The sequence below is a fragment of the Epinephelus lanceolatus genome, chromosome 8 (genome assembly GCF_041903045.1).
Source record: "Epinephelus lanceolatus isolate andai-2023 chromosome 8, ASM4190304v1, whole genome shotgun sequence".
Taxonomy (NCBI): domain Eukaryota; kingdom Metazoa; phylum Chordata; class Actinopteri; order Perciformes; family Serranidae; genus Epinephelus; species Epinephelus lanceolatus.
In genome coordinates, this window is record NC_135741.1 from 33,529,687 (window position 1) to 33,557,034 (window position 27,348).

General features: G+C 40.9%; 3 protein-coding genes across 5 annotated transcripts in view; 2 read left to right on the plus strand and 1 right to left on the minus strand.

Moving 5' to 3' along the window:
• Window positions 1-2,256: 2,256 nt before the first annotated feature.
• On the minus strand, window positions 2,257-3,515 carry smim1 (small integral membrane protein 1). 2 transcript variants are annotated; one of them, XM_033629935.2, is made up of 3 exons: window positions 3,383-3,515; window positions 3,045-3,246; window positions 2,257-2,703 (listed from the first exon to the last, which is right to left on the minus strand). In XM_033629935.2, exons 2-3 carry the CDS (start codon window positions 3,137-3,139, stop codon window positions 2,562-2,564), a joined length of 237 nt encoding a protein of 78 aa, XP_033485826.1. In that variant the 5' UTR covers window positions 3,140-3,246; window positions 3,383-3,515; the 3' UTR covers window positions 2,257-2,561. The 2 variants fall into 2 exon arrangements, with proteins under 2 accessions (XP_033485826.1, XP_033485827.1); XM_033629936.2 differs by having other exon boundaries at window positions 3,405-3,502.
• Window positions 3,516-5,397: 1,882 nt separating this feature from the next.
• On the plus strand, window positions 5,398-10,010 carry tmem82 (transmembrane protein 82). The gene is made up of 6 exons (XM_033627907.2): window positions 5,398-5,663; window positions 5,770-5,839; window positions 6,021-6,219; window positions 7,411-7,825; window positions 8,068-8,255; window positions 8,778-10,010. The coding sequence occupies exons 1-6, from the start codon at window positions 5,570-5,572 to the stop codon at window positions 8,880-8,882; spliced, it is 1,071 nt and encodes a 356-aa protein (XP_033483798.1). The 5' UTR covers window positions 5,398-5,569; the 3' UTR covers window positions 8,883-10,010.
• A 3,547-nt stretch (window positions 10,011-13,557) lies between these two features.
• Window positions 13,558-27,348, plus strand: part of spen (spen family transcriptional repressor) — a 29,699-nt gene continuing 15,908 nt past the window's right edge. The window contains exons 1-3 of one of the 2 annotated variants that reach the window (XM_033628130.2): window positions 13,558-13,953; window positions 16,691-17,011; window positions 24,708-25,322. In XM_033628130.2, coding sequence (XP_033484021.2) covers window positions 13,871-13,953; window positions 16,691-17,011; window positions 24,708-25,322 — 1,019 coding nt within the window. In that variant the 5' untranslated portion in view covers window positions 13,558-13,870. Of the gene's footprint in view, window positions 13,954-16,690; window positions 17,012-18,645; window positions 18,913-24,707; window positions 25,323-27,348 lie in introns of those variants that run through there. The other variant, XM_033628131.2, reaches the window with a different exon arrangement.

The window sequence follows — 27,348 nt, forward strand, 5'->3', positions numbered from 1 at the left end:
GTTGCTCTTGCGTCAGGAAACAAAACAGCCATCCAGGATTCAGAGACTCATGCCAGACTGATTTTAATTAAAGCAGTGGTTCCCAACCTGTCCAGCCACGGGGTCCAAATTTCTCCTTAGTCATTAGTTCAAGGTCCACACAGTTTAATATACAGTACAGGCCAAAAGTTTGGACACACCTTCTCATTCAATGCGTTTTCTTTATTTTCATGACTATTTACATTGTAGATTCTCACTGAAGGCATCAAAACTATGAATGAACACATGTGGAGTTATGTACTTAACAAAAAAAGGTGAAATAACTGAAAACATGTTTTATATTCTAGTTTCTTCAAAATAGCCACCCTTTGCTCTGATTACTGCTTTGCACACTCTTGGCATTCTCTCCATGACCTTCAAGAGGTAGTCACCTGAAATGGTTTTCCAACAGTCTTGAAGGAGTTCCCAGAGGTGTTTAGCACTTGTTGGCCCCTTTGCCTTCACTCTGCGGTCCAGCTCACCCCAAACCATCTCGACTGGGTTCAGGTCCGGTGACTGTGGAGGCCAGGTCATCTGCCGCAGCACTCCATCACTCTCCTTCTTGGTCAAATAGCCCTTACACAGCCTGGAGGTGTGTTTGGGGTCATTGTCCTGTTGAAAAATAAATGATCGTCCAACTAAACGCAAACCGGATGGGATGGCATGTCGCTGCAGGATGCTGTGGTAGCCATGCTGGTTCAGTGTGCCTTCAATTTTGAATAAATCCCCAACAGTGTCACCAGCAAAACACCCCCACACCATCACACCTCCTCCTCCATGCTTCACAGTGGGAACCAGGCATGTGGAATCCATCCGTTCACCTTTTCTGCGTCTCACAAAGACACGGCGGTTGGAACCAAAGATCTCAAATTTGGACTCATCAGACCAAAGCACAGATTTCCACTGGTCTAATGTCCATTCCTTGTGTTTCTTGGCCCAAACAAATCTCTTCTGCTTGTTGCCTCTCCTTAGCAGTGGTTTCCTAGCAGCTATTTGACCATGAAGGCCTGATTCGCGCAGTCTCCTCTTAACAGTTGTTCTAGAGATGGGTCTGCTGCTAGAACTCTGTGTGGCATTCATCTGGTCTCTGATCTGAGCTGCTGTTAACTTGCGATTTCTGAGGCTGGTGACTCGGATGAACTTATCCTCAGAAGCAGAGGTGACTCTTGGTCTTCCTTTCCTGGGTCGGTCCTCATGTGTGCCAGTTTCGTTGTAGCGCTTGATGGTTTTTGCGACTCCACTTGGGGACACATTTAAAGTTTTTGCAATTTTCCGGACTGACTGACCTTCATTTCTTAAAGTAATGATGGCCACTCGTTTTTCTTTAGTTAGCTGATTGGTTCTTGCCATAATATGAATTTTAACAGTTGTCCAATAGGGCTGTCGGCTGTGTATTAACCTGACTTCTGCACAACACAACTGATGGTCCCAACCCCATTGATAAAGCAAGAAATTCCACTAATTAACCCTGATAAGGCACACCTGTGAAGTGGAAACCATTTCAGGTGACTACCTCTTGAAGCTCATGGAGAGAATGCCAAGAGTGTGCAAAGCAGTAATCAGAGCAAAGGGTGGCTATTTTGAAGAAACTAGAATATAAAACATGTTTTCAGTTATTTCACCTTTTTTGTTAAGTACATAACTCCACATCATAGTTTTGATGCCTTCAGTGAGAATCTACAATGTAAATAGTCATGAAAATAAAGAAAACGCATTGAATGAGAAGGTGTGTCCAAACTTTTGGCCTGTACTGTATATTCAGCGAGTTTGCTATCTTTGTCTAATAGCTGTCGGTTAGTCACTCACTCTACAGCAGGAAATGGCACCTCAAAGTAAAAGCTCTGTGCTGAAAGGTTCACTATACTTCAAAATAAAGTGTGTTTTTTCACAAACTTTACATGTTTGTCATGTCATGTACGGTCCATTGAAAATGGACCCACGGCCCACTTGTTGGGAACCATTGATTTAAAGGATTTCTGATGCTCAGCTTCTTGTGACATTGACCCCCGCACAGGTGGACCTTCCAGGAGGACAGATGACGAATGACTTGAGCATGTGGATGCCTCTGTCTATGAATCCATGCAACACAGTGCTTTCTGCAATGCTGACTGATTTGATAAAGCATCAGTGCTGCTGCTGTCACCATATTAACAGACATTACATAATATTTTATGATAGGTATGTGCATTTAGAGATACCTTGTGCATTTGCAAGATAACAGCTGACTCTTAGATGGTACATGGTTGCAACATTGAAGTTTTATTAAGACAACAGATAATAATTACAATAAATATTTTACAAACGTATAGAACTTTCAGTGTCATGTATAGAAAGTCATCACACCAGGATGATAAAAGAAACAAAATGGCATCAGAAGCGGACATTTTATTTGCCATATCTACTGTAGGGGAATATTAAATTTGTGTAATTTTTTATGGAAGTGCATACCCAGTCCCTGCTGAAAAAGCTGATTTGAATTTCTGTTAAAGTCTTCACTGTGGACATGCTGCTTTTGGTGAGCTTTGTCTGAAAATGTTTTGAATCTAATTGGATCCAACATCTCCGCACTTATGGATGTAGTATCCTGTGATGTATCCTAGGATGTAAATGGACACCAGTGCAGCCAAAGCTCCTGCTGCCTTCACTGCTACTCCAGAGCTGCCGCTACACACTGTGTTGTAGATCCTGTGAATGTAACAGAGATGGACGCAGAGTCAGGTCAGACAGCAATTGGTCACCTCTTCTAACATTATTTTATGACCTTGTTTCACCACACTGTCACTTTATATTGACTGTAAATGTTTTACAAAGCTCACTAGTACTTTAGCATTCAACTTGTCAGGTTTTAAAGCTACTTTTACATTCTATGACATTGAATTGACCTTTTTTGAGTCTTATCAAACCCATACATCAGTTTAGTCCATACATAATATATATTTCTTCTTCAACAGCATCAGAAAACTCAACAATATTCAAACTTTATATTTGACCTTTGCATCTTTTTGTCAGACATCACTTTGTCTCACCTCATCGCAGTGGACTGTGGAGCTTCTATGTCCATGTTGATGTTGTCCTCGTTCCAGCGATCATATTGCACGCTGCCAGGACTAATGGGGTCCATGTGGAAAGTTCTTCCTCTCCTCAGAGGTTTATCAGCTGCCTGGAATCACTGTTCACTCAGCACTTCACTGCTGAGCCTGGATACATAGACTCTCTGCGCTCTGACACCTGAGGATGAAGCGTTAAATCAGTTTTATTTATATAGCCCAGTATTACAAATCCCAAATCAGTGACTCAGTAACAGTCACCCAAAACAGGATTCACTTCACATCCCCATATACAAATAAACTTGATCTGTGCTCACCTGTATGAGTCTGAAACACTACCTGTCTAAAGAGCTCTGCTTTCCGGCACTTTAAAAGCCATGACTGAGACTGAGAGAGTCGTGCCTCCTGCATGGTATGAGACCTTGGTCATGGTTCATGTGTTCACTGAGGTCATAAATCTACTGGTTTTCTTATATGACTCTTTCTCAGTGACAAAGGGCAGTTTAAGCTCTGTGTGGTTTAGTTTCATCACACCCTGTGCAGATAGGGAACTGTGAAGCAGATTAGTTACTGTTGTGGATTTTCATGATACTCCCTCTCCTGCATGAAAATGTGATTTGGTTGAATATAGTATCACTGTGTTGTCTCATAGATTCTCTTTTAGGCTTTGCTGCAGAGGATAAATACATTGCAACTGTCTCTGCTGGGCTAACAGCTCCCTCCTGTGGTTGTAGATATAAAGAAATGTATACTTACATTGATGCTCAGATGTGTACAATTTTCAACATCCACTATATTTGAACAGTCAGGAAAACATCATTAATGTGATAAACATCTGATATTATTGTTATAGTGTTTATATTATCTGTTACACTGATGTCAGGTTAAGGGGTTAAAGAAGGCTTCAGGTTTAGTGTTTTACAGCCACTCATTGGCCCTAAAGTACCCAGAGGATGATTGCAGCCTGCACCTGTGTTGCGTTTGCTGCCCTTTGGTTACTCTGCCTGTGTGGAGGTGATGGCTGTTAGTTCATTAACATGAATGTTATACACTGCTGCCCCCTCATGGACAGGTATTAAGCATCTGACTCTGAATACCTGCTACACCTCTTCCAATATCCTAAAATAATATAAGCCGATGTGTCTTTCTCTTTTTTCCTCAGATTTGTTTATTGGGTTTTCAACAACACACAAATGCCAAGAGAATTACTTTTCAAGTTTCCATACTGTATCAAATATAACATATATTTAGAGAAATCGAACATACAATTTAGATAAAATACTTAAAATAATAATAATAGTTACAAAATAAAATAAAACAAAAGAATAAAAAGACAGACACAAAACATATACTTTGGTCACCCAATAATAATCAAAGACAAATACCAAATTCATAGGATCAGATAATGCAAAATATTTCAAACTGACATTGACTTTTGATTTAGCTACATACATCTACTATCATTTGACCCAAAATTATATTCTATCTCATAAGCACTCACTGCACTTCAGTCCAAAGACTTTTACACTTTAAAATTAATACACTTGATATACCTTGTTTAATATTGTATTGCTTGTTGTCTGTTATGACACTTTACTGCTGCTTCTTCTTTTTAACCATAAGGCACCCATTGGATGTCTATCCATCCTGGATTAGGGATCTGGGGTGCATCGTCAAATGAGGCACACCAGGCAACTATTTTGGCCCCCCTAAAAATTTGGAAAAAGGGCCCTCAATGGCCGTGCATTTTGGCACATTTTGCAATGACAGATATTAACTCCCTTAAACCTCATATAAAGGCACACAGCTCACCACCACTGCCCCCAAACCCCCTTAAGCAGGTGCCCTTGTAGCCACTGTATAACAGCTGGATACTGTGAGTCAGGATTGTCTCACCTACACCATGAGGTGTAACCATCAGAGCAGTGAAACAGGGCCCTGACATTCTTCTTTGCCTAGAATCAGTACTGAGAAGGATCCCTTGTGTCGGAGGTTTTAGGTTTCTCCCTTTTGTTCCTGTTTTGTGTGTGTGTTGAAGTTCTCTTTATCCAAATCGAATATCTAAAAAACGCACGGCCTTCTGAAATTTCTGGCTTTATAAATAAACTTCACTTGAAATATTGCTCTGGGCAAAAAATGATTTTTCAAAAAGCTCTAAAAGATGAAGAAGTCCTTGTCGGAGCAACAGTTACAATGTAGCTTGCAGACAACTTGAGAGCACTACTAACACATGCCAATATTTTAGAGTGTAAAGCACTTCCTGTGGTGCAATAACCTCTATTATCTTGTAATGAATGAGGCTGCTGAGGGCCTCTGCTCCACTGACAGCCTGGTGACCTTTGGTACAGTGCGCAGAACAGACTTCTGCATGGGCAAAGCTCAACACCGACGCTGAAATAAACAGTAGAGCTGAACTGATACTCCATATTTTCGTAACCTGATCTGAAATAACCACGAAAGATGGTTCCTGAGTGTGGGATTGCTTGAAAGTCAAAGGTAGTACAATGTTTTCCTTTATCACGTCTCTTATTCCCACTTCCTACTTCCTCCCAGGATGGCTGACTCTCGATACAAATCCAGTGGACAGTTTACTTCAAGGTGAGCTTGTTTTCTCTGACATCCACATTGCTACAGTCTGTTTCTACACTGTATAGGTGGCTGGACAGTGTCATTAGTTGAAAATTAAATGTTGTGTAACTTGCAGGACTGGTAGGTGCGTGTGGGATCTCTGTGCTATGCTCCCTGTTAAGACTGCACTTATTTCTAGAGGAGAGGTGAGGAAATGTCTCTTTAATAGTGCATTAAAGATTAATTTGGCATTGATTTTCATAACCTGATCAGTTTGTAAAATTTCTATTTCTTATTCTCATCAAAATAATATTTTTTCAGTGTTGGTACAGATTCTTTATAGTTTACTTTTATTCCTACCTTGATTTGTTTCCCTACAACCTGCAGCTGGAGTGATAAAAATGATAAAGACACATCAAGCCAGAAGACACCCAGTCATCACGGGAGACCTAAAACTGGCCTTTTTGGGATGCTCCACTTTTTGGTTTTGACCGGGATGCTGGCTGTAGTGGGCTCTCGTGTTGCCTCCCTGGTGGTACTAGAGTTTTGTCTTCGAGGTGTCTCTGGATTGCTTACAGCAGGACCAGTAAGAAACCAATGATGTGACACTCAAAAATTTAACACAACACTTAAGTTTTTGCTCCAATTTCTTTACAGGTTTAAGTTAAAGATCTAAGACTTTTTTAAATGCACTCAATCGATATATTTGTCTAGAATTATGATCACAGATTTGTTCGGTGTTGTTTCCATGACTTTAGCAGTACATCCAACCAGCTTCACAACAGCATACCACATGTTACCATATCAGCTCAGGACCTCGACATCCAGCATCTTCACCTGAGACCAGCCACCCAAACAGCTGATGCAACAATTTGTTTGTGCAACTTTCAAATTTCTGCACCATCTCAGGGAAGCTCATCTGCATGCTCATCATCCTTACAGGGGTCTTGACCTGAAAGCAGTTTGTTTGCCGTTTGCCCGTGAACTGAATGTTCATTTCACTACCACAAGGCGTCTTCAATGTCATTTCCAAGAATGTGGCAGTACATCCAACCGGCCTCACAATCGCACAAGTCAGTTACGCTTACAAACTGTTGTCAGGTTCAGACCCTGGTGAGGATGATGAGCATGTAGTTAAGCTTTGCTGAGACACATGACATGTAGTCTGCCATTGTGCAGCCAGTTGGATGCACTGCCAAATTCATGGAAATGACATTGAAGACAGCTTAAGGTTGTGAAATGAACATTCAGTTTTACAGGCAACAGCTCTGGTGGACATTCCTCTAGTGCCAATGGCACGCTCTCTCAAAACGTCTCACAAATTTGGCATTGTGTTGCGTGATCAAACTGCACATTTTAGAGTGGCCTTTTATTGTGACCATCCCAAGGCACACCTGTGTAATAATGATGCTATTTAATCAGCATCCTGATATGCTACACCTGTCAGGTGACTGGATTATTTTGGAAAAGGAGAAGTGCTCATTAATACAGTGTTGAACAAAAATGTGACTGGTGTTTGAGAGGAATACGTCCTTTGAGTGTATAGAAAAGGTCTTTAACTTAATCCTGTGAAAACGGGAGCATAAACAAAAGTGCTGCATTTAAATTTTCATCCAGTACACATCACCCAATTTGCCAGTTGCTTCTCCTCAATTTTGCAGAGTTAATTTCTGGATTTTATCACATCACAATGACTCATAACACCTATTATAACAAACACCCATCATCTGTTTTGATTCATCCATCAGTTATGTTCATATGCTCCTTTATTCCCCAGGAGTACCAGAAATTTCTGCAGCAGCTGTTAGTTCAAAGCCAGTTCTCTCTAGGTTGCGCCTTGAGCTGCAGTTTGCACTTTCTCCACGAGGGGGCGTCTCATCGCTGGCTGTGCTTGCTCCTGGCAGCAGCACTCAGCTGGTTCCTGGCTCGGCAGGCCACACGGCTGCTGCACCACGTCCTGGCTCTGTATAAACTCCACAGCTCACAGCGCTACTGCGGCATTTGCATCAGCCTCCTCACATCAGGCCGCTACCTGCTGCCCATGCTGTGCAGGACTATGATCATTACTTTCTCTGTGGCTGTGGTGGCCGCCATATCAATCATCAATCAGCACTTCCTCTCTGCAACAGAGGCCCTCAGGTTTTGGACACCACTGACTATCTGCTACACACTGTTGGTTGTGTACATGCAGGGTGAGGAACATGTAAAATGGGAAACACGTTAGAGATTATGGTGCAACATTCATTAGACACTGATCAGTCTGGCCAGGGCATTTAATAATAACATAGCCTTTAACAGTGTGATAGTATGGACGCATCTCTCTGCTCTTGTCAGACCATCATTCATTTTAGCTTTGTAATGTTATAACACAGCCACAGATCTTTCCTAAATCTTCACCAAATACCCCCCTCTAATACTGAGTTTGGCTCTGCAGAGGAGCAGCACCGTCTGCCCAGCAGCCAGGCTGTCCTGAACACAGTAGTGGTGCGTCTCGGTGGTTTGATGGTCCTGATGCTGACTGTTGGACGCTGGGCTGACGTGTTCCACATCCTAATGTGTTTCCTGGGTGAGGCCAGCTGTCTAATCCCCACTATGGATCTGCTGGATGCAGCATCCTCACAGGTCAGTGAGTCTCCCTGGAAGCAGCACACGGGGCCGAAAGCACTTTCTGTCCACCGGGACCCCAAAAACTGGGGCAGAATATCAATGTGTTCATTAGACTCAGTCCCAAGATGAGACCAAACTTCTCAAACTTATATCCCAGGTGGAGAAGGTATAAGATCCCCAAGACAGATTCAGGTCAAAGTATTCTCTGACTCAGAGTACTGAGCCTACTTTTTCTTTCACTGAGATCACCTCATTAAACAGTTCAGAGTTTCAGATTTAAAGCATTCTCTGTTGAACCAGTGCTTATATAAAAAGCTTCATTTTCTGGCATCTGTGTTAACAAGCTTTTAAAAGTGGGTTGAATATGTTCAGCAAATATAAAGATTGATATTAGTGAAAGAGAGGTCACCTTCAAAGATATTTCTTAACAGTAGCCAAGTTAAACCCTGCACAAATGTCCAGTATTGTTAGTGTTGAGATAATGTATGATTTTCTTGGTGAATAACAATGATTCATCTGTCATTCTTGGACATACAGGATGAAGAGGATTATACAGAATACATAAAGAGAGCGCATCGACGAAGACCGCAGGCACAAGAGAAGGAGCATCACAGACAGCCCCACAGGGATGTTAAAAGCTAGTGGCATTTATTTTAATGTAAAGTCCTATTAGGGCTACATCAACAACGAATACATTTGTATATAGAATGTTTTTTTTAGGAAAAAGTCCAAGAAGCATATCAAGGTCATATGGGAAAACAAAACAATCATTGCCTTTATATGTGGAGTAGTATAATCTGCCTCACATACATTTATCATTATGCTTCCTTAAACTTTGCCTCAGGAATTGTCTTTTTGTCTCTTATTCTCCTGTAAATCTTATATTCTTTGTGATGCCAGTTCATTAACACTAACTGCAGTAACAAACGTGCACTTGTGGATGTTATTCTGGGATTGTGTGTGTCATATTGGATGATTTAATGCTGTAATATGAGAGAGCTCTTGGCATGCCAGTTAGGCTGCTCCCAAGGAGAGTCATTGTTCCTAATTTTCTTTGTGGGGCTCCAGAGCCTGGGGGCGTTGTAACCCTTTCCACGGCCTACTGACAGATGGGTTAAAATACACCAGGTTTACAATGTGTAGCTATGTTATGTTGCTATAATCCAGCCTGACTGTGTGCAATCACCTTATTCTCATTATCCAACTCATTGTTATGATTAAAAATGTGTTTTATTTCCTTTAATTTTCAGCATAGACAGAACCATTTTCTCTTTACCCTTAAATGCTATGACCAAAAGAAAGTATTCAACAAAAATACACAATATTAAACATAATGTAGCCAGTAGCCTACATAATGGATTTCAAAGGGGGTATATTTCATGAGACAATCACACACAGCTCACGTCGAGGTTTTACGGTTATAGAAATACATAAAGCACATAAACGCAACACAAATCACGTTTTAAAATTACCACAGTTCGTAAATGTCACCTGTTATGCAGTAACTGAGCTGCACACGTTAATGAAAATACAGACTCTCTCCCAAACAGCCTCAACAGTGAGTAGATTTGTTAATTTTTTATTATTCTGTCCCTTAGCTCAATTTCCACACGACATATGGGCCTGGAAAATATCATTCTGCTTTCGACGTGTCTCTCCCGAGATTGTCTACTTGAAAAGAAAAGGCAAAATGGCTGACGACAACGTTAGTGCTGTAAAGTCACACAAAATGGCGTTAGACAAAGAAAAGGCTCAGTTTTACTCTGACAGTAGCTTCCTCTACACACCTGCGGACCAGACAAGTGAAAGTCAATAATCCGCATTCATGGATATTGTTTTCATACGGACACCAAATTCGCTTTAACACCCGGGAGGCTTTTTAGGAGAGATGTGTGTCGCCTTTACATTCAAGTCTTTGCTACATGGTCTCAGTAACGTTACAGCCTGGCTTCTTGTGACAATTTAGAAGCTCTCTGACACCCCCATCAAATTAAATCCACATTTTGACGCCGGTATTTTGCCCATTGGATGTGTCTTTATTGGGAGCTGTGGACTGACGGAAACATATTCCACGAGAGGGTTTTTGTTTTTCCCGTCACTCCTTGTCAAAAAAGGCGTGTGAAATTACAGTGGGCACATTAGCCTGACGGTCCAGTTCCCAAGATAATCCAGCTCTGAGAATCACTGAAGAGGAAATTTAGTTTTGGTGTCTAGTCGATCCACCAAAATAGGAAATTGTACTCCCATGGGTTTATTAAGGTTTTGGACTGAATAGAGTTCCACATCAGGACGAGTTCAGTAGACACAGGGAGGACCTTCTCCATGAGCACCCGAATATGGTGAAAATGCCCATTGAAATGACTGAGTGCTCGTTGTCACCTCCTCAGGAGGAGATTTCCAGACTTTTCTGTTCTCATCTGATAGGCACGCTGCACGCATGCGCGGAACAGCTGTGCGTGTCCCCTGTTACCGCATTTCAACGCAAGCGCACTCCTGCCTGTAATATGCTTAATATAGTAACAAAAGCAGAATAATGCTGTAGTGTAGTAACAGAGCCTTTCTGAACCAAACTATAATTCAGTATGAGATTTCTATCAGCTGAACATTACATTCAGCTTCAACATGAGCAAAATATACTGAGGATTAAACAAACTTAAACTCAGGTCACTCTCCATTTAATTTACAGATGTTGACCTCCAGGTTAGGTGACATAGTTTTTAAGTAAGGTGCATGTTAGGCAAGTATCATAAAAACAGGGATGGTCTTTAAAGCGAAAACACATAAAAAAGTGAGAAGCTTTTATTTACCCCTTATCACTGTTTATCACCACTGTTCCCTTGTACCTTTGGATATGGGCCTGGTTGCTCATGTTACTTATTAGCTTAACAAGAGCTCAGACCAGGTCAAAGTTTCTCACTTTATAGCCCTCATGCCATTTTGAAGCCCACTAGTAGTAGCGGTATAATAGTCAAAGCTTTATTTGTTCCGATGGACCAAAGAGAGGTATTACAAGCAAAAGGCAGACAACATGCCAAATTACAAACCTTGTTATAATAAAGTGTGTTATGAATATCTTTTGTTGCCTTATATCTGTTGAATTGCTCCTCTGCAATCCTTTGTTAAACCGTGACAGGTTTTGGGATTATATTGTGTCTCATTGTGTCAGTCAGCAAAGCCTGCTAATGCATGATTGTTTCATTTGTGGTATTTGTTTTATTAGTGATCCTAACAGATTTAACAATGCGTTGCTCAAGATTGTTAAGGTTTCTTCGTCTGAAATATATTAAGTCACATATCAGGTCAACTCAAAGGTACATGAAAGGGATTTGCCTGAATGCTTTGGTTTTGCCAAACGCATCAATCCCACAGCTGCCAACCCTTATTTTCTGAGAATATACAGAAGAATAGATTTCTGATACTTCAGTAGACCGATGGAAAGTAGGCCCTACTCTTTACTGCACTGCTCAGTAGTCTTATGTTTAAAGGATGAATCAGCTTTGTAAGATCACTAACATGGTTTTCTCCAAATCTCCAAAATTAGGCTGAACATTGTAGTCTTATGAGCTTCTTTCAGTGTACAGACTGTGGTAATTGGTTTGATATTGACAGGTGACACACCAAAGGAAAAATAAAGTTCCTTCCCAGCTGGCCACCACAGTGTTAGATGATGATATTTGGTTCCATTTAGGTTGTGACATCAGTTGACCAAAATACAATATCAGGACGTCTAATGCCATTGTCATTTAGACATAGAATACTGACGACAGATGACGTTAATACTGTGTTTGTGTTAAGTTGTATTGTCAAGTAACCAGAATCCAACATCTTCCAAAGTTCTCATACCAACGTCATCTTGACTTGGAATGACAACATTTAGTCCGGAGGTATGGAGACCAAAACCTAATGTCTGCAAAATGTCATAATGTTGAAGTACTCACAATGCGAAATTCTAACAACATTTGACATGTAAATGTTGTCAGACTGGTTTTCATTTAACTAAAATTCAATGCATGTCAGACATAAGGGTCCAACGTCTTTCTGACGTGTATTGACGTCCAGCTGGGTTGGCATAGATATCCCAAGTCTCTGAGAACCACTTTTGCTTTAGTTTGTTTAAAACTTAAATACAGAATTTATCGAGCCAAAAACTACAATTAATCATAAAAAGATCTTTCTTCAATGTAGAAATGAAGATTCTGGGCTTTTATCTCATCTGTTTTTAGGATTTACATAATCATAAAGCTGCTTTAGTTCCTAACTTTAATGTGGTCTACCTTAACTTATGTCACAGCATACTGTTTTACTGGAGCTCATTGCAACCTCAAACGTTCTAATTACTAACATTCAGAATCGCCTACAACGGGCCTGTAGTTTCCTGTTTCCTGCAGGCTTAAGTTTCCGCTTTATGTGTCAAAATCTTCAGCACAACCTTTTTTCGGACTCTGTTTAAAATGGAGGGGGGTCAGCTCTGATGTGTGACTGGATCCCTGTATAAAGTTGTTTTACTGATGTAAAATGTTAACCCAAGTCCCGGTGACAAACAAAGCAGTTTGCAACACAGGGATAGATTTCAGGGGGGACACAGGGGACAAGTCACCCTCTTTTATTGACTTTTATTATGACAAAATAAAAAAAAGTTATACCATAAACTGATGCTGAAAAGGCACAAATTGATGTATTAAAAAAATATGAATGAATGAATGAAAATTTTCAGGCGAAGGACCCCCACTTCAACTGTGTCTCCCCCACTGCTGATATGGGTCATTAGTCCATCCATCCAACCATCCACTTTTTAAAGAGTATGCTCTGTTCAGCTTCACAAGAGGCTGGACGTTATTCCAACACTAATTACACCCAGTAATTATAAGTATTTTGCCAATGATGAATGATGAACATACCTCAACAAACTAGCAGCCAAGATGAGGTGACCCTAAATGCTCCCTCTGCTACTTTTATTTTTGTTTTTAGAAATGTGGGCCTATGACTCACCTGGTAAATGTGGGGTGAGGTTGCTTCTGTGCATTGATAAAAATATAATGCAGCCTATTATAACAACAAAACATTCCCAAAATATCAAACTCGGGATCATTTAGTGTCACTGTATGCAAAGTGCCTCACCTTGCCATACCCAACTAGCACTGATGGGATCCTCCTGTGAGTCAAAGCTTCTCAGATGTCAAAGCACCTTCATTCAACCAGGGGTTTTCTCGCGCATGCGCAGGCGCGGAAGACTATCTCATCGGGGAGAAAAAAAAGAAGTTCACACACAAAGCCACGCCTGCGCGGTGTGCCTCTCATTACAAGCGAAGTTGCTGCATCTTTTTAGGAAGCTACATGCTTTCTTTCGACACCCAAAGGTCGCATGGTGTCAGGGACGCGCCTAGTCACGGGAACAGTCCGGAGCGCGTTCATGAGGTGCAAGATCGCGCTTTAACAGTGAAGAGTATCAAACAGCGTGCGGGGATCCAACCTAATGGTTTACATTGGGTCACAACGACCAGTCAATGATTTGCGCCGAGTATTTCTTTTTTCTCGTCCGGCGGTTTATTTTGCAAACCTTTTCTATTTTGCACGGGAAGAAACTGACATAGCAAACTCATCTGTATGATAGGGGAGAAGGAGCACACAGTATGGTCCGGGAAACCAGACATTTATGGGTGGGAAATTTACCCGAAAATGTACGAGAAGAGAAAATCATTGAGCACTTCAAGCGGTGAGTAGAGACACTAATGAGCGACGTGTGTGTGCTAGTGTGTGTGTTTTGTAATGTAAACGACGAGTGCACGGCCAGCATCTCTCTCTGTTGTGTCACATTTTAGTGAAGTCGGGATGAAGCAGGAGGTTCCCCCTGTAGCAAAGTCCTATTTGGCAACTGCTGTCAGCTCTCCCCGAGCAACAACATTGTGCTGCATTTGAGCGGAGATAAAAAAGCAAAGGGCTAGCACGCTTCAGCTTCAGCCACCCAGCTAGCGGACATATGGTTTTGCCATTTTGACACGCTTACTAACTTGTAGGCTAGGTGATAACTTTACTAGTCCTTTCATGCTGTGTGCTTGCTCATTCACACCAGGTAACCATTTGACTCGTAAGAAGCCAACCTTTCCACCTGGTTACCGCACAGAAACACGTATTTCTGTACCTTAGACGCCGTCAGCACACTGTCAGTGTAAACAAACTTCAGCCTACCTGGCGAGCTGCTAGCATTGTACAAGCCATGCATTGCACAGTCTGCATCTCTGGCAGACTGTATCCAGTCTGTCGCCGAGTGTTTCATGGTGCCCGAGCAAGGGACCCGGTGTTTCACTTGACTCTCTGCGAGTTTGTCAGGTCACTGCTTCCACCCAGACCTGTGCACAAAGTGTGCTTCATTAGCATACTATGTCCCTATCTATCAGGGTGCACCGGAGCTGTTGCAGAAACTGGATTTTTTTTTTCTGTAAATGTAACACAAGTCAGTGAAAAGGTGACGCGACATCCACGCTGCAACACTGTGGCAAACTGGCCGTGATTGTGCTCCGTGTTAACTGATATGCAACACTGTAACGCTATAGTAGGCTTCTTGTGTTTACTTTGTGCACGTATGGACACAGAAATGGTTATCTTTGCCACATTATTACCGCGTTACCCCCCTCCAGCACCACCACCTCCACCCCCCCAACCCCCAGCTGCTGCTGCTGCTGCTGCTGACTTGCACAGCCTGCAGCGCGATCTGATTTAAGCAAAATCACACAACATATCGATATTTTTTAATTATGATATTCTGTTTGAGCTCCACTTGTGCTTTCTTTTTTGTTTTGGGGGCTACTAGAGCACATCAAACCCATGCACCATTTATGGGCTTTCAGCTCTTTGTTGTCTTCCTCAGGACGAGGAGAGAAAAAAAATGTAAATATGAATTTTTGTGTGGCTATCACGGTTTGTCTGCGCGCTCTCGCCTCTCTCTTCTCGGCTGTCAAGGAAATAGCAGCCCGCCTCTCCGTCCATATGTGCTGGAGACCAGACTGCTGAAAAACATCATAGTCTACCTATATGAGCAACGTTGGCTTCTTTAATGTGTAGGCGTCGCCGGATCAGACGAGAGCTGCCAAATTACCAACATAAATCACACATGTCTGTTTGACAAAATTGTAACGGAAAGGCGCAGCGCACCCCCCAACATACCTCTGTGTAAAATATATAAAGTGATGATGATGATTTTTGCTTTGCACCCTCTTGGTGTTATTATTTAGGGTAGACGGATGCAGTGAGTGAACCACAAACACGGCTTGTGTCTGATCAATGCAGCCGTGCAGGACGCACAATGATGGGCTACCTATATACCGTTTTATTTACACAAGCCCGTGATAAGATGTGCGTAACGTTATGTTTTGGAGGGGGATGGTGACTGGCAGCATGTTATTGCAATAGCGGAGGGGAAACTGTGTTGGCGAGTGGCTTTTTAGCATGCTGCCTCAGCTCCAGCGTTAACCCAGAGGTAGTCAGAATATGCAGGTGCATGACAGCCCGATGTGTGATAGAAGTCATTGAAGATGGGGGACGGCAGAATGAGTAAGCAGTGTGAACAGCTTTTCTAAAATGGCGTCGGAGGCTGTTCAATGTTGGGAACTGGCATGCCAATAAATTTATGGGCACCCTACTGTCTCTGTCGGACAGCGAAAACACACTCACGAAAGATTCATGGGGGGAAAAACTCAACGCAGAAAGATGATAGCAGGCATTGTGACGCCACACTGGGCTTGCAAATTTTGCGTTATAGGCTTTGCATCTGTCAATTCAACCATCACTCAACGAGGTATTTTGTCATTTGCACACGTATGATGGAGACAATAGGATAGCCTACTTAGACTCATACACATCCATTAAATTATGAGAAGTTATTTTTTAAAGTTGAAGGGAGAAAAGGGGAAATGATGTTTGAAATGTAAAATTGCCCCAAAAGTGCTTTGAAATTACTCAAACAGAAGAAACCATAAAGACATGCATAATGCATTTAGGGTTTTTTTTTAACCCACACACAGCGAATCAGGAAATGTCACGTCTCCTTTCATGCTGCCCAAACCTCATCTGTGCGCTTTCCAGTAGCTGTAATCTCATGAGCTGCACCCTCCTCCCTAGACAACATGCTAATGTTAGAAAATATATGCATTTATTAACATGCAACGTGCCAAGGTTTCAAGTCCAGTTGCTGGGTTACTGTTGCCTTGCAAGAAAGTACCACAGAGCAGAAAATAAAGAGTAGCAAAGCCACCTTGCCTCCCACCCCTCCACACACCAACACACAAACATTGAAATGATTGAATTCAGCAGTAGGAGATTTGAAAATAGGTGTCATCATTTGAAAAATGATTTTCCATATAAATTAAAACTGTACTATTCATAAACAGTGATGTAACATAGTTTCAGCTCAAAACCGAGTGATCACCTTTTTTTCTCCACTGTTTTGTCATCAGATATGGACGTGTGGAGAGTGTCAAGGTCCTGCCCAAGCGGGGTTCAGAAGGTGGAGTCGCAGCCTTTGTGGATTTTGTGGACATTAAAAGTGCTCAGAAGGCTCACAATGCTATCAACAAGATGGGGGACAGAGACCTGCGCACTGATTACAATGAACCAGGCACAATTCCTAGTGCCGCGAGGGGGCTGGACGATAGTCTGTCCTTAGGCTCTCGTGGCCGGGATGTATCAGGGTTCACAAGGGCGGCAGGGGGGACCGTGTATGGGCCCCCCACGTCGCTCCACAGCAGAGATGGACGCTATGAACGCAGACTAGACGGGTAAGTGGACAAAGTTTCTCTGAAGGCAGGGGGAAACCGTGGTTTCTGGTATACACCTTACCTCCAAGCATCTTCCCACCATCTGTTCATTGGGGGCGGGGCGGGGTGGGAGGTGGCGGTCGGGAAGAGGAGAAAAAGAGTTCATGCTCAAGAATAAAATCTCATAGGGATCCCCTCTAGAGTCCTCAGAGCGTGGCCAGCGCTCCTGGATTCATACAGGTAGACACAGATGTTCCATAAGAGATCATGTCTGTACACAAGTGTATCTATTACTTAAAGGAATAGTCAGTAGTTTAATCTGTTGGGGATTATTTTTGTGAGTCTAAACATCTCTGTGAGGTGGATGTATCATTTGCGGAAAATACGGGGCAAAGATTGGATATCGTAAAAATTTCCCAGGATTATTGGAGATTGCTGGAGAGAGAGAGAGAGAGAAAGGGAGAGGGAGAGAGAGAGAGAGAGAGAGAGAGAAAAAAAGAAAAAGAGAAAGAGAAAGAGAGAGTGGTCCAGCGGCCATCCCTGGGATTCCCCTAATCTGGAGTTACGCGTCCTGCTCGGTGGATTAATGTCACCCTTTTTTCCTCATGTAACAAAACAACCAAGAGCATACATTATATGTATAAGACACCATTGTTTGGATTAGTCTAATTTGGTTTTCAGTTATCACGCACGCCTCACCAAGGTGTTCATTCTCGCTGGCTGGAGTCATGTGGATAACCTACACAGGATATTTATACCTCCCTGTTGGATTAAAACTGGCCAGACACCTTAAGGATATGCTATCATGCTAAAGGTATGGGTTGCTTTCTTGGTTCTTTTGTTTTTTTGTTGTTTTATTTGGGATTATATCTAAAATCAGGGCATTACAATTTGAGTGCTGGGAGACCTCTACTGGTGATCCACCTCAGTAGAGACAACAAAAACAAGTGAGCAAATGACTTTTTTTTCCTGCCTTATTTTTGTGGAGATTATTTTTTTTTACTTTTCAACGACTGAGACTCGCAGATTTATTGAGGACCCACATGGACTATGTTTGGATTGTACAGTTCAAAGAAGAACACTGGAAATTGAGACTGGAAAGTTGCTGTTGGAGATATCCTACCTCATGTCTGTGGATTACCTGCTCCTTTCCTGAATGTGGAACTATAATTTAACCTTGGATACAATCACATCCAGAATAGGAGATCAAAGTTGCACCCATGAACTGAATTTCCCATTGACTCAGCTTCGGTTCGGACTGCATGCAGGCTCTTCTGCTTGTAAAGGAGATTGACAGCAGACATGAAAATCCATGTGCTTCAAGACTGTTACGAAAGTTCTCTACCCTGGGAGTGAATACAGTGCTACAACAAACAAGAATCTGGATTACCAATAAGAGACGTTCTTTATTTGTAATCTGTCATGGCCAGATTTCCCCCTGTCTGCCAAAGGAATTTGACCAAAGTGGAATGAGCAGGACTTCACAAATTGAAGATGTAAGACTTAATTTTTCCATCACTTCCGTCATTGCTGTTGGGGAATCAACAGTGGACTAAACTGAAGATTGACTCCTGGATATCATGTGTTTATTTTACTGGACTTGAGTGCAACACTGATTTTTTTCCCTCCACGTTTCGATGGATATATGAACTCAAATTGACATTTTCCAGCATACAAAACATCCCTAACCTGGATCCGTACAAGGCCAAGTGTGTTTTCATCATTTTAATAAAACGGACAATCGTCTAAGTATGCGAGGTTCCACCGCCCTGAAGATGAGGATTACATTTTCTAACGTGAACAATGTTGCTTCGTTTTTTCCCTCTCCACTCAACATTTTTGCCCATTTTTTTCTGCTCACAAAGTTCTATCTCCCTAGATTGTATTTGGAATTATAGGTCAAGTTACCACTCTCTCAAAAGGTTGGTATGTCCTGCCCTGTGTATTTTAGCTGTCCTCTCTAACCCCCTAGTTTGAACCCCTGTCTCTCTCCATTTTCCCCACTAACAGAAGTAGCTGGTACATAGACTGCTGTTACTGCCTGTGTCTATATGCAGACCTTACCTTATATTGTTTTCTTTTCTCTTTCTGTCACCTGACCCCACCTTCAGCTCTTGTCCCCCCGTCCTCCTTATGATGTGTAGATCCGTATTTCAGCTGTTATTCATGACTAGTGATCAAAGTAAAAATTGCAACACTGTCATAATATTACACAGAAATGGGGCTGTGGATAAAGATTCAAAGACAAACATTTGTCACATACTCGTATTTACAATACGTGCAGTGAAAAGCAAGGATGGCAAACTACAATAATAATGATTTGAATAGGCGTCAAAATTAAGGATTAGGCAAGCCAAGTTTATTTATAGAGCGCTTAACCACACACAAAAAATGTTATTTAAGGTGCTTTACAGGCAAAAGGTAAGAAAAATGAAAAGATTAAATAACCTACAAAAGCATAGGCAAGTTTAATTAAAGTATAGACAGGTTTAAAAAACAAATAAAAGTACCATTAAACTGATTAATAGAAAGCAGTGAAAAAGAGAACAGCTTAGTTTTAAGCTTAAGCTTAGTTTCACCATATTTGGACTGAACTCTGGGCCCTGCTAACTGATGGATTAGAAAAAAACAACAAAGGTAAAATGATACAGGTTCAAAGATAAGAAAAAAATAAATATTTATGCAGTGTATATATTTCTTAATGTCTCTGAAAAAACAGTGAGGCCAAATTAAATAACTGTTAAATTATCCTTGTAGGTTGTTTCCAATTCTAGCTTTGTCAAAGTCAGGTTATGGTTTTTATGTGTCAGTATCTTTTATTGTGGAAACGACTAGTTAATAATTAACAGAAAATTAATAGATGAGTTTGTATTTAGTCAATGATTTAAGTCTTTCATTAGGCAAAAATGCCAAAACATTTGCTGCATGTCTGCCTTTGTCTCTCATATGTAATTTTCGATAAAGTATCTTGAGGTTTGGACTGGTGGTCGGACAAAACAAAATTTAAATGTCACCTCAGGCTCTGAGGAAAAAAAAAATCTTGCAAAAGCATTTTATAGACTAAATGATTGGTTGATTAATTGAAAAAAAAAATCAACATATTCATCAATAATGAAAATGGCAATTAGCTCCAGCCCTTGTGTATTTTGTCCCTGCTTTGCAGCTGCAGTTTTGAAATGTCCTCAGCTTCCTTTTTATGGGAAAAGAGTAGAATATGAATACTGTATAACCCGTCACAGGGTGCAGATTTAAACTTAGTTTTTTTAAACTCCTGAGAAATATGACGTATTTAAGATTATTTTTGAAGCATTTCCCTTTTTATTAGAGAGTTGGCCACAGACACTGACAGGAAGTATGCAAGTAGAAAGGTTACATCCATTTAGAGTCCCTGACTGGATTTAAATGCTTCATGTAGGGCTGGCTGATAAAATGGTAATTGAAGTAAGATGGTATGGAAGGAGAAATTTCTCTGCCTTTTATACTGTGGTGTCCATGCCTTTTCATTTCTGATTGTATTGGACTGTTGTAGGCGACGCTGCAAATCAATAAGCAGGACTGATTCATGGCAGTGCTGGCTTTACAGGATTGTTGCATCAGTTTGATTGATTACCTTAATTTGTATTTAATTCACTGGATTAACCTAAAACAGACATTCCACTTTGGTTATTTAATTTGCAAACAGTAGAGTTTCCAGAAAATATACTATGTCACTATATCTATATCATGATGTAAAACGATCAACCCAAGCTCTGTGCTTTGTGCTTTAGCCTGCGAGGACAACAGGGTGCTGCACAGCTGCACAGCTAGATTGTACGTTTGCATAGTAGAAGGACATTTAACAATAAACTACTTATAAATAGTTCTGGAAATTTGGAATTGAATTGACGTGCATGTACTGTATTGCTCCCACATGACTGAGTCTCCACATTAGATGGCTTTTTAGCATGCTGCTGGAATGCATCCTTATAATTATGCTGTTCACGTAATCCCAAAACAGTTGATGTGCTTAGCATGCACCAGAGCAGACTAATAATCAAACACTGATGGAAATTCTGCCAAAAAAGTCTAACTGAATTATTTTTAAGCTCCATGAATAATGTAGAACCTGTTTTGTGTAAAGTGAAATTGAAGTGAAATTGAAGGCTATCTATTGAGCAGTGAGCCTGCGCCACCAAATTAGCATTTTCGAGAGCATCTAGGGGTCAAGGTAATCCATCAATTTCACAGCAGACATCGTTATACCATAGATGTTATTCATGAATCCAGCACACAGATGATTAAATCAAATAAGCTGAAACAGAATTTGCCCCTGACCCGCCGTACTTTATGTATAGTGCAGCGAAATACAGACATAGTGCAAGTCACCTAAACCAATTTATCCTCAACATCCAGGAGACTATGTGCATCCCATGCACTCTTTTGTTCCTGTGCCCCATGGCAAAATCCTTTGTTGGAAAGACTAAATGAAAGACCTCCATTTATGAGCAAATAAATGGAAGTTGTTTATGGCTATAGGTTACATTTATGTCATATCTTTTACATAGAGGAATATTTCCAGATTGGCCACATCAAAGAGTGCCCACTTAAATTAGTATAAATAATTGCTCAGTGACTAACCCTGCAAACCCTTCAATCCAGTCAGTAATGCCATTTGGTGTAGACCTCAATTTTTGCTCTTGACTTGAAAATAAAACTAAGATCACATATCCTTGAAAGGGATATGATTTAAAAAATGGAGGGCAGGGGTGTACAAAGGGTTAAGCTTAGGGGATGAATGCAGTCTGTCACAGTCTTGTCAAGTAAGGCGTGTGAATATGAGTAACACATTTTTTATCAGCCTTAAAGGTCAGGTTGGGCGTTTTTAAGAAACTCAACTTATGGATCATTTACCAAATGGCTTTTCAGGACATCATGGGGCATCAGTGATGCAGAGGAAGACACTTGTGTCATATATCTTCACAGAAATGGCAGCAGCCTCCTGTTAGCACCTTGTGTAACCCATGTTACTTGGTTTCTGTGGCTCACATTGACATGCAGGCCGCTTACTTCAGTAACTGTTTGGGCTGTGGAAATTCACATGCAGTACTGGGGTGTGGAGATACACTGAAAAGCTTTTAGCTGATCTTTTGTGCAGGGACTCGTTTCCCAATTTCCTGCATCATCCAAAACAATTAGTAGTATTTCTAATGGAAACATTACACTGCGCATCTTTGCAAGTTAGATCGTAAAATGTAAAAAAATAATAAAGGGAAACCTATAAAAATGAAGCCTTTTGATAAATGAAGTATTTACAGATGTTTGCTTGAGATTCAAAACAAAAAGCTTTGTGCCCTCACTTTCCCTGTTATGAAGAAAATGTTAACAAAAAGCTGCTGCTAACTCCTCTTTAATCAGATAAACACTTTCAGAAGTTTCTCCATGTTGCGAATGTCTTTGATTTGTACTTACCGTTCTTTGTTGGCGTAGACAGTTTAGCAGCATGCAACCCAGCAAGCAAGCAAAATTTGCATTGACACATCTTTACACAGATGTAATGAAAAAACAACAACTCTCAAATCAATCAAAGATTCAAAAGATTTGGATGCCTCTATCAGTTGTCAGCAAGGGCAATTTGTAAATCCCATCTAAGGAATTGGTTGGATTAACTCTTTTCTCACGTTTGATATTATAAGCTTAATTTTACCAATGGAGACAGAGCATATCATTTTGATGAGTTCTAACTGTGTGAAAATGTCTTTCTTAGCTGAAAGTGCGCACTGGCAGGAAAAACTGGGGATGGGAGAAGGAGGTAGTGAGGGTCTTAAAAGGTTGCCTCGACTCAAACCAAGAAGTTGCAGTTAGATGATATGGACATTAAAATAGTAGTCCAACAAGATGCTATGTGCACTGGTTGGTTTTATCAACCATATGAACGTAATTTCTGGTTTGGATACAACATAACCTTTAGTTTTTCCTCACAGAAAGCTCTGATTTATACACAGTTGTAGCTTTTGGAGGGACGCAGTTGTCATGTCCCCCTCAATGTTTAGAATATGTGCATTTGTCCCCCAACCTCCCAGTAAAAACATGAAAATAGCAGAGGACTTTATTTTGAAGATATTTGAGACATTTGCCCGATAAATGATGCAAAAAAGACAAAACTTGATGCAGAAAAATTAACCACAACACAGGACATTATGTGTCCATTTCATGTGTTCCCAATGTCAAACCCAAACCTATGCCCATATATTAATATGATTAAATAGGCATATTTATAGAGCAAGTTATTTATTTTATTCTTAGATACAGGTCACATAGCAAAAATATGTAATTTCCTTAGAATTGGAGGTAACTTTTTGAAATTGCTCATGTACATATATGACACTCCAGTGTCACTCAGGTACAAAGATTAAATTACAAAAATATTTTATTTCACATTAGTACTGCACAGTTTTGTTTTTTTTTTGTTTGTTTTTTTACAATTTTCACACTTGAGGTTCGTTTGTTATTAAAATCCGGCACAGTCTTGAGTTTTAAAATTTTTCCATCGTCTTGTTTGAACTGGACAGAGAAGAAAACATAGCCTCTGATTTAAGGAACCAGTATAATGAGGGTTTGTAAGTGTTGTTATATTGAACCATATTCCGCCCTGTGTTGGAACATCAAGGCTAATTTGCTGATTATAATTTGATCTGAATTCAAACAGTGGTAATTGCTGTCCTGTCCCGCTCATTAGGGCGAGTTGGGTAATACGACTGCTGTAATGACACAGCAGTCGTATTACCAAATTAAATTCTGATTGCTTTATTCAGAACAAGGATGTTCGGGTCTGAACAGAATGTCCTTATTAGCACCGTTTCTAATGTGCGTCTTCATAAAAGATGCTTTTGAAAGCCTTTTTTTTTTTTTTCAGGAGAACAAGTGGTGTCAAATTGTGTAACATTATAAACAAAAGGCTCGTCATAAGTCACCTCCAAAAACCTTCAACAAAGCCTCTCAGATAAAAGATGAAACGCCTCAAAAGTGGCTTTTGTTATAGTTACAAGACCAGAATGACTTGACAGTCTATAAAGGCATGAATCTCTCATGTAAATCCTTTTTATTATAAGAAATGTTTGTGCAAGTCTGTTATATCCTGCAATTCAGCTTTGAAATAAGCTGCAGATTTCTGTTCTGTTAAACACTGAATGCATGCCCTTTGCTAAAAATCTCCTCTGGTTGTTCTGTGTTGATTGTATTTTCAATATAGCGTGTCGCAATTCACGGCAGGGTGTACCAGTTATGTATCTCTTTGATGCTTGAAACTACTGAATGATAACGCATCTGCATTCAAAGAAGAGCAGTTTTTGACAAAATAAGCTTAAAGTTTGTGTGTACACCTCCAAGCTGATGCATGACAGTTACCTAACAGCATCTTTGTTGTGTTGCTATGATGGCAGAAGGATCTGATGCATTTCATCTCCAAGTCATAAACAGTTTAGAAATGCTCAGTTGCCCAGTTCATCATTTAAATTCCTTTGTAATTCAGTCTGTAGGCTGGAAAAGAATTATCTCTTAGATGCTTAATACCCACCCTTCTCAAAACACTTTAGTGCCCCGTGTTCCCAAGTGTCTAATTAAGAAAAACCCACCAGAGACACCTGATAATTTTGTTTGCCCAATGTCTGATGCTAACAGCTTTCTTAAATGTTTAGAATGTAACTGTAATGTGATGTTGTCCTTTCTTCCTGTTTGTTAGGACGGCAGAAAGTCGGGATCGGGCGTACGATCACAGTGCCTATGGACATCACGAGCGTCCTGGTAGCAGTTTTGAACGCCAACGGCACTATGAAACAGACTATTATCGTGATGCAAGAGAGAGGACTCTAAGCACGGCTGGGAGCGGGTCTGGTACCTCCAGTGGAAGTGGTACAACGGTGTCGTCAGGAGTCAGTGGAACTATCGTTAGCGCTGTTGCTGGCAACACGGGGACAGGTGGATCTGCAGGGGCCACGACGGGAGGAAGCGGAGGATCTACATCCAGTGGGGTCGGCTTCTACCGCTCCCACAGCAGGAGTCCATGTCGCTTTGAGACACCAGAGCCTCGCTATGAGTCTCGTGCCAGGGAACCCTTTACTTTGGCCAGTGTGGTTCACAGGGACCTTTACAGGGAGGACAGGGGTCGGCGCGGGGAGCGGTCATACCGCCACAGTCGTAGCCGGTCTCCACACTCAACCCATTCGCGGAATCCCTCTCCTCAGAGACTGGCTAGTCAGGCTACCCGTCCTCCACGCTCCCACAGTGGGTCAGGCTCTCGCAGCCGCTCCTCCAGTTCAGACTCAGTCAGCAGCACCAGCAGCAGTACAAGTGGCAGGTAAGTCAAGTTGTCAACATTTCTATCCTTGTGCATGGCTGTTGTTTACCTTTGTGCATCCCAACCTGAAATATGTGCTGGGCAGAACACAAGAGTATTTTAAGAAAGAAATCTGCACTCTGAATGCTGCTTCACGTAGTACAGTACTTGTTTAAGTTAATTGGACAAATTCAGTGGATTAATAATGCCATCTATCTGTCAAGTCACAGTGGTAGCTGGATGGGGAATTAATTTTTGATAAAGTTAAAATGGGATTAATGTCTTGACATTCCCTGGTAGTATTCCAGTGTCTTTGCTTTTATACAACAACACAGTATATTCATAACCCCATGGTATATTATTTAAATCAAGTTTCTGAGATTATTTAAATTCAGCTTTCACAGTTTTTTTCAGATCGACCAAAAACATGTTCATATATAGACCCCTTAATATTTTGCAAAGCAGGAAAATCATGTAAACAGTGTCACTGGTGTGTATTTTGTACCACTGAGCAAAACGTACAGTGGATCATATCATTGGCACATCTGAGTGTGGCTGAATAAATGCATTAGCTTCTCTCAAACATGGGCCCAAATTAAGCATTCACAAAGTCTTCCTGCCATATTCTGTGTATAATAGTATCTTTTCAAACCAACTGCAGTTACCCCAGCATATATTTATATCAGCTGTATTGAATTCTGCAACACTTTTTAAGCCAAACCACCAGTTTTGCCAGCAAGCAAAGACTTGCTTGTGCATTTAATTTCTGTCTTTGGTTAGAGGGGACTTTGTTGCTCAACATCCCTCAATGCAGAAGCTGTGGTTTATAACATTAACCGTTTCAAGATAACATATCCTAATAGTGTTTCATTATGTATGTTTCTTCAGCAGATACTGCATATTTTTTTGTCATTCAACGTTGATCGAAATAATGTTATAAAAGCAACAACATGCCCAACCATAAGGTTAAACTTCAGATTGATTGTAAGCGCTGCAACGACAGGCTTGCTTCTTCTGTTTTCAACATTTGAAGATACCTCCGTGCTCAACCCAGCAGGTGACAAAAATGGCATACAAGTACCTGCATGTTAGAAAATTATTTTAAAGACACACCATGACAGGGAATATATGGTAAAACCCCTTGTCTTTGATTCCCATCATAAAACCTGAGGATTTTAAAGCAGTCCATACATGGGCAATGGTGCCACCTTGAAAGATGACATCACCTACAAGGGCTTTTTAAATAGGCTTTGAGTGACACTATCATTTCTAATTCAATAGTATTAAACAAGCTGTAAATGTGTGAACCTTTTGAAGCAGTGTTGTGTGTGCAAATTTCTACTTTGCCCATTTTTGTATGATCATTTGTGAATTTTCAAATGTCAAATCTTTTTTTTACGAAGTTGTTGGCTGAGGAGTTGATCGCTCATGAGAGTCAAAGCTCGCTGTAATGACAAGCTTTTTGGGTTATTAAGATTTGATCTGAATTGGTTTATTACCGCTGTTAATACTTTGGAATAAGTTAAGGTCCACATGACCGTCATCATAGATGTCGGTTTTCTTGTGCTCTGTTTTGAATTTGACATGCTGATTTAGCTGGTTTTGTGCACTGCCGGGTGTTGCTGTAATGTTGTAATGATATTTGTGTCCATGTTGTTCTAATTTTATTGCGTTTTTATAGTTGATTTTAGTTATTATTGATGAGTAATTGTACAAGGAATGCATAAATAACAAAAGCCTGGGATGCAAATGCAAGTGAGGTCTGCATTTTTAGAAATATAAGCATGTCCTTCACTACATAAATTCACCTTACCCTCTCCAGTTGTTTCTGTTTTGGATAACTGCATCACCTTTGGACACAGCAGAGTCCACAGCTTTGAACGACATGTAGCGACACATGTGGTTTGACGAGGTAGTGCTGTGGGGGGAATTTCAGGAGACGGCTGGTATATTTTTCTCACTGCCTACCTCTGTGTATGTGCAATGGCTCCCCCCCTCCGTGAGATCCAGTTGGAACTGGAAATTTCTGGCCAGTGCTGGCTGCCTG

What these genes read in the sequence shown, in the direction of transcription:
- smim1 (XM_033629935.2), bottom strand. Translation starts at nt 3,139, where the DNA reads ATGGACCCCATTAGTCCTGGCAGCGTGCAATATGATCGCTGGAACGAG. An exon ending in CCACAGTCCACTGCGATGAG is followed by an intron (nt 2,704 to 3,044) that starts GTGAGACAAAGT and finishes TTACATTCACAG; the next exon opens with GATCTACAACACAGTGTGTA.
- tmem82 (XM_033627907.2), top strand. Translation starts at nt 5,570, where the DNA reads ATGTTTTCCTTTATCACGTCTCTTATTCCCACTTCCTACTTCCTCCCA. An exon ending in AGTGGACAGTTTACTTCAAG is followed by an intron (nt 5,664 to 5,769) that starts GTGAGCTTGTTT and finishes TGTAACTTGCAG; the next exon opens with GACTGGTAGGTGCGTGTGGG. An exon ending in GATTGCTTACAGCAGGACCA is followed by an intron (nt 6,220 to 7,410) that starts GTAAGAAACCAA and finishes TTTATTCCCCAG; the next exon opens with GAGTACCAGAAATTTCTGCA.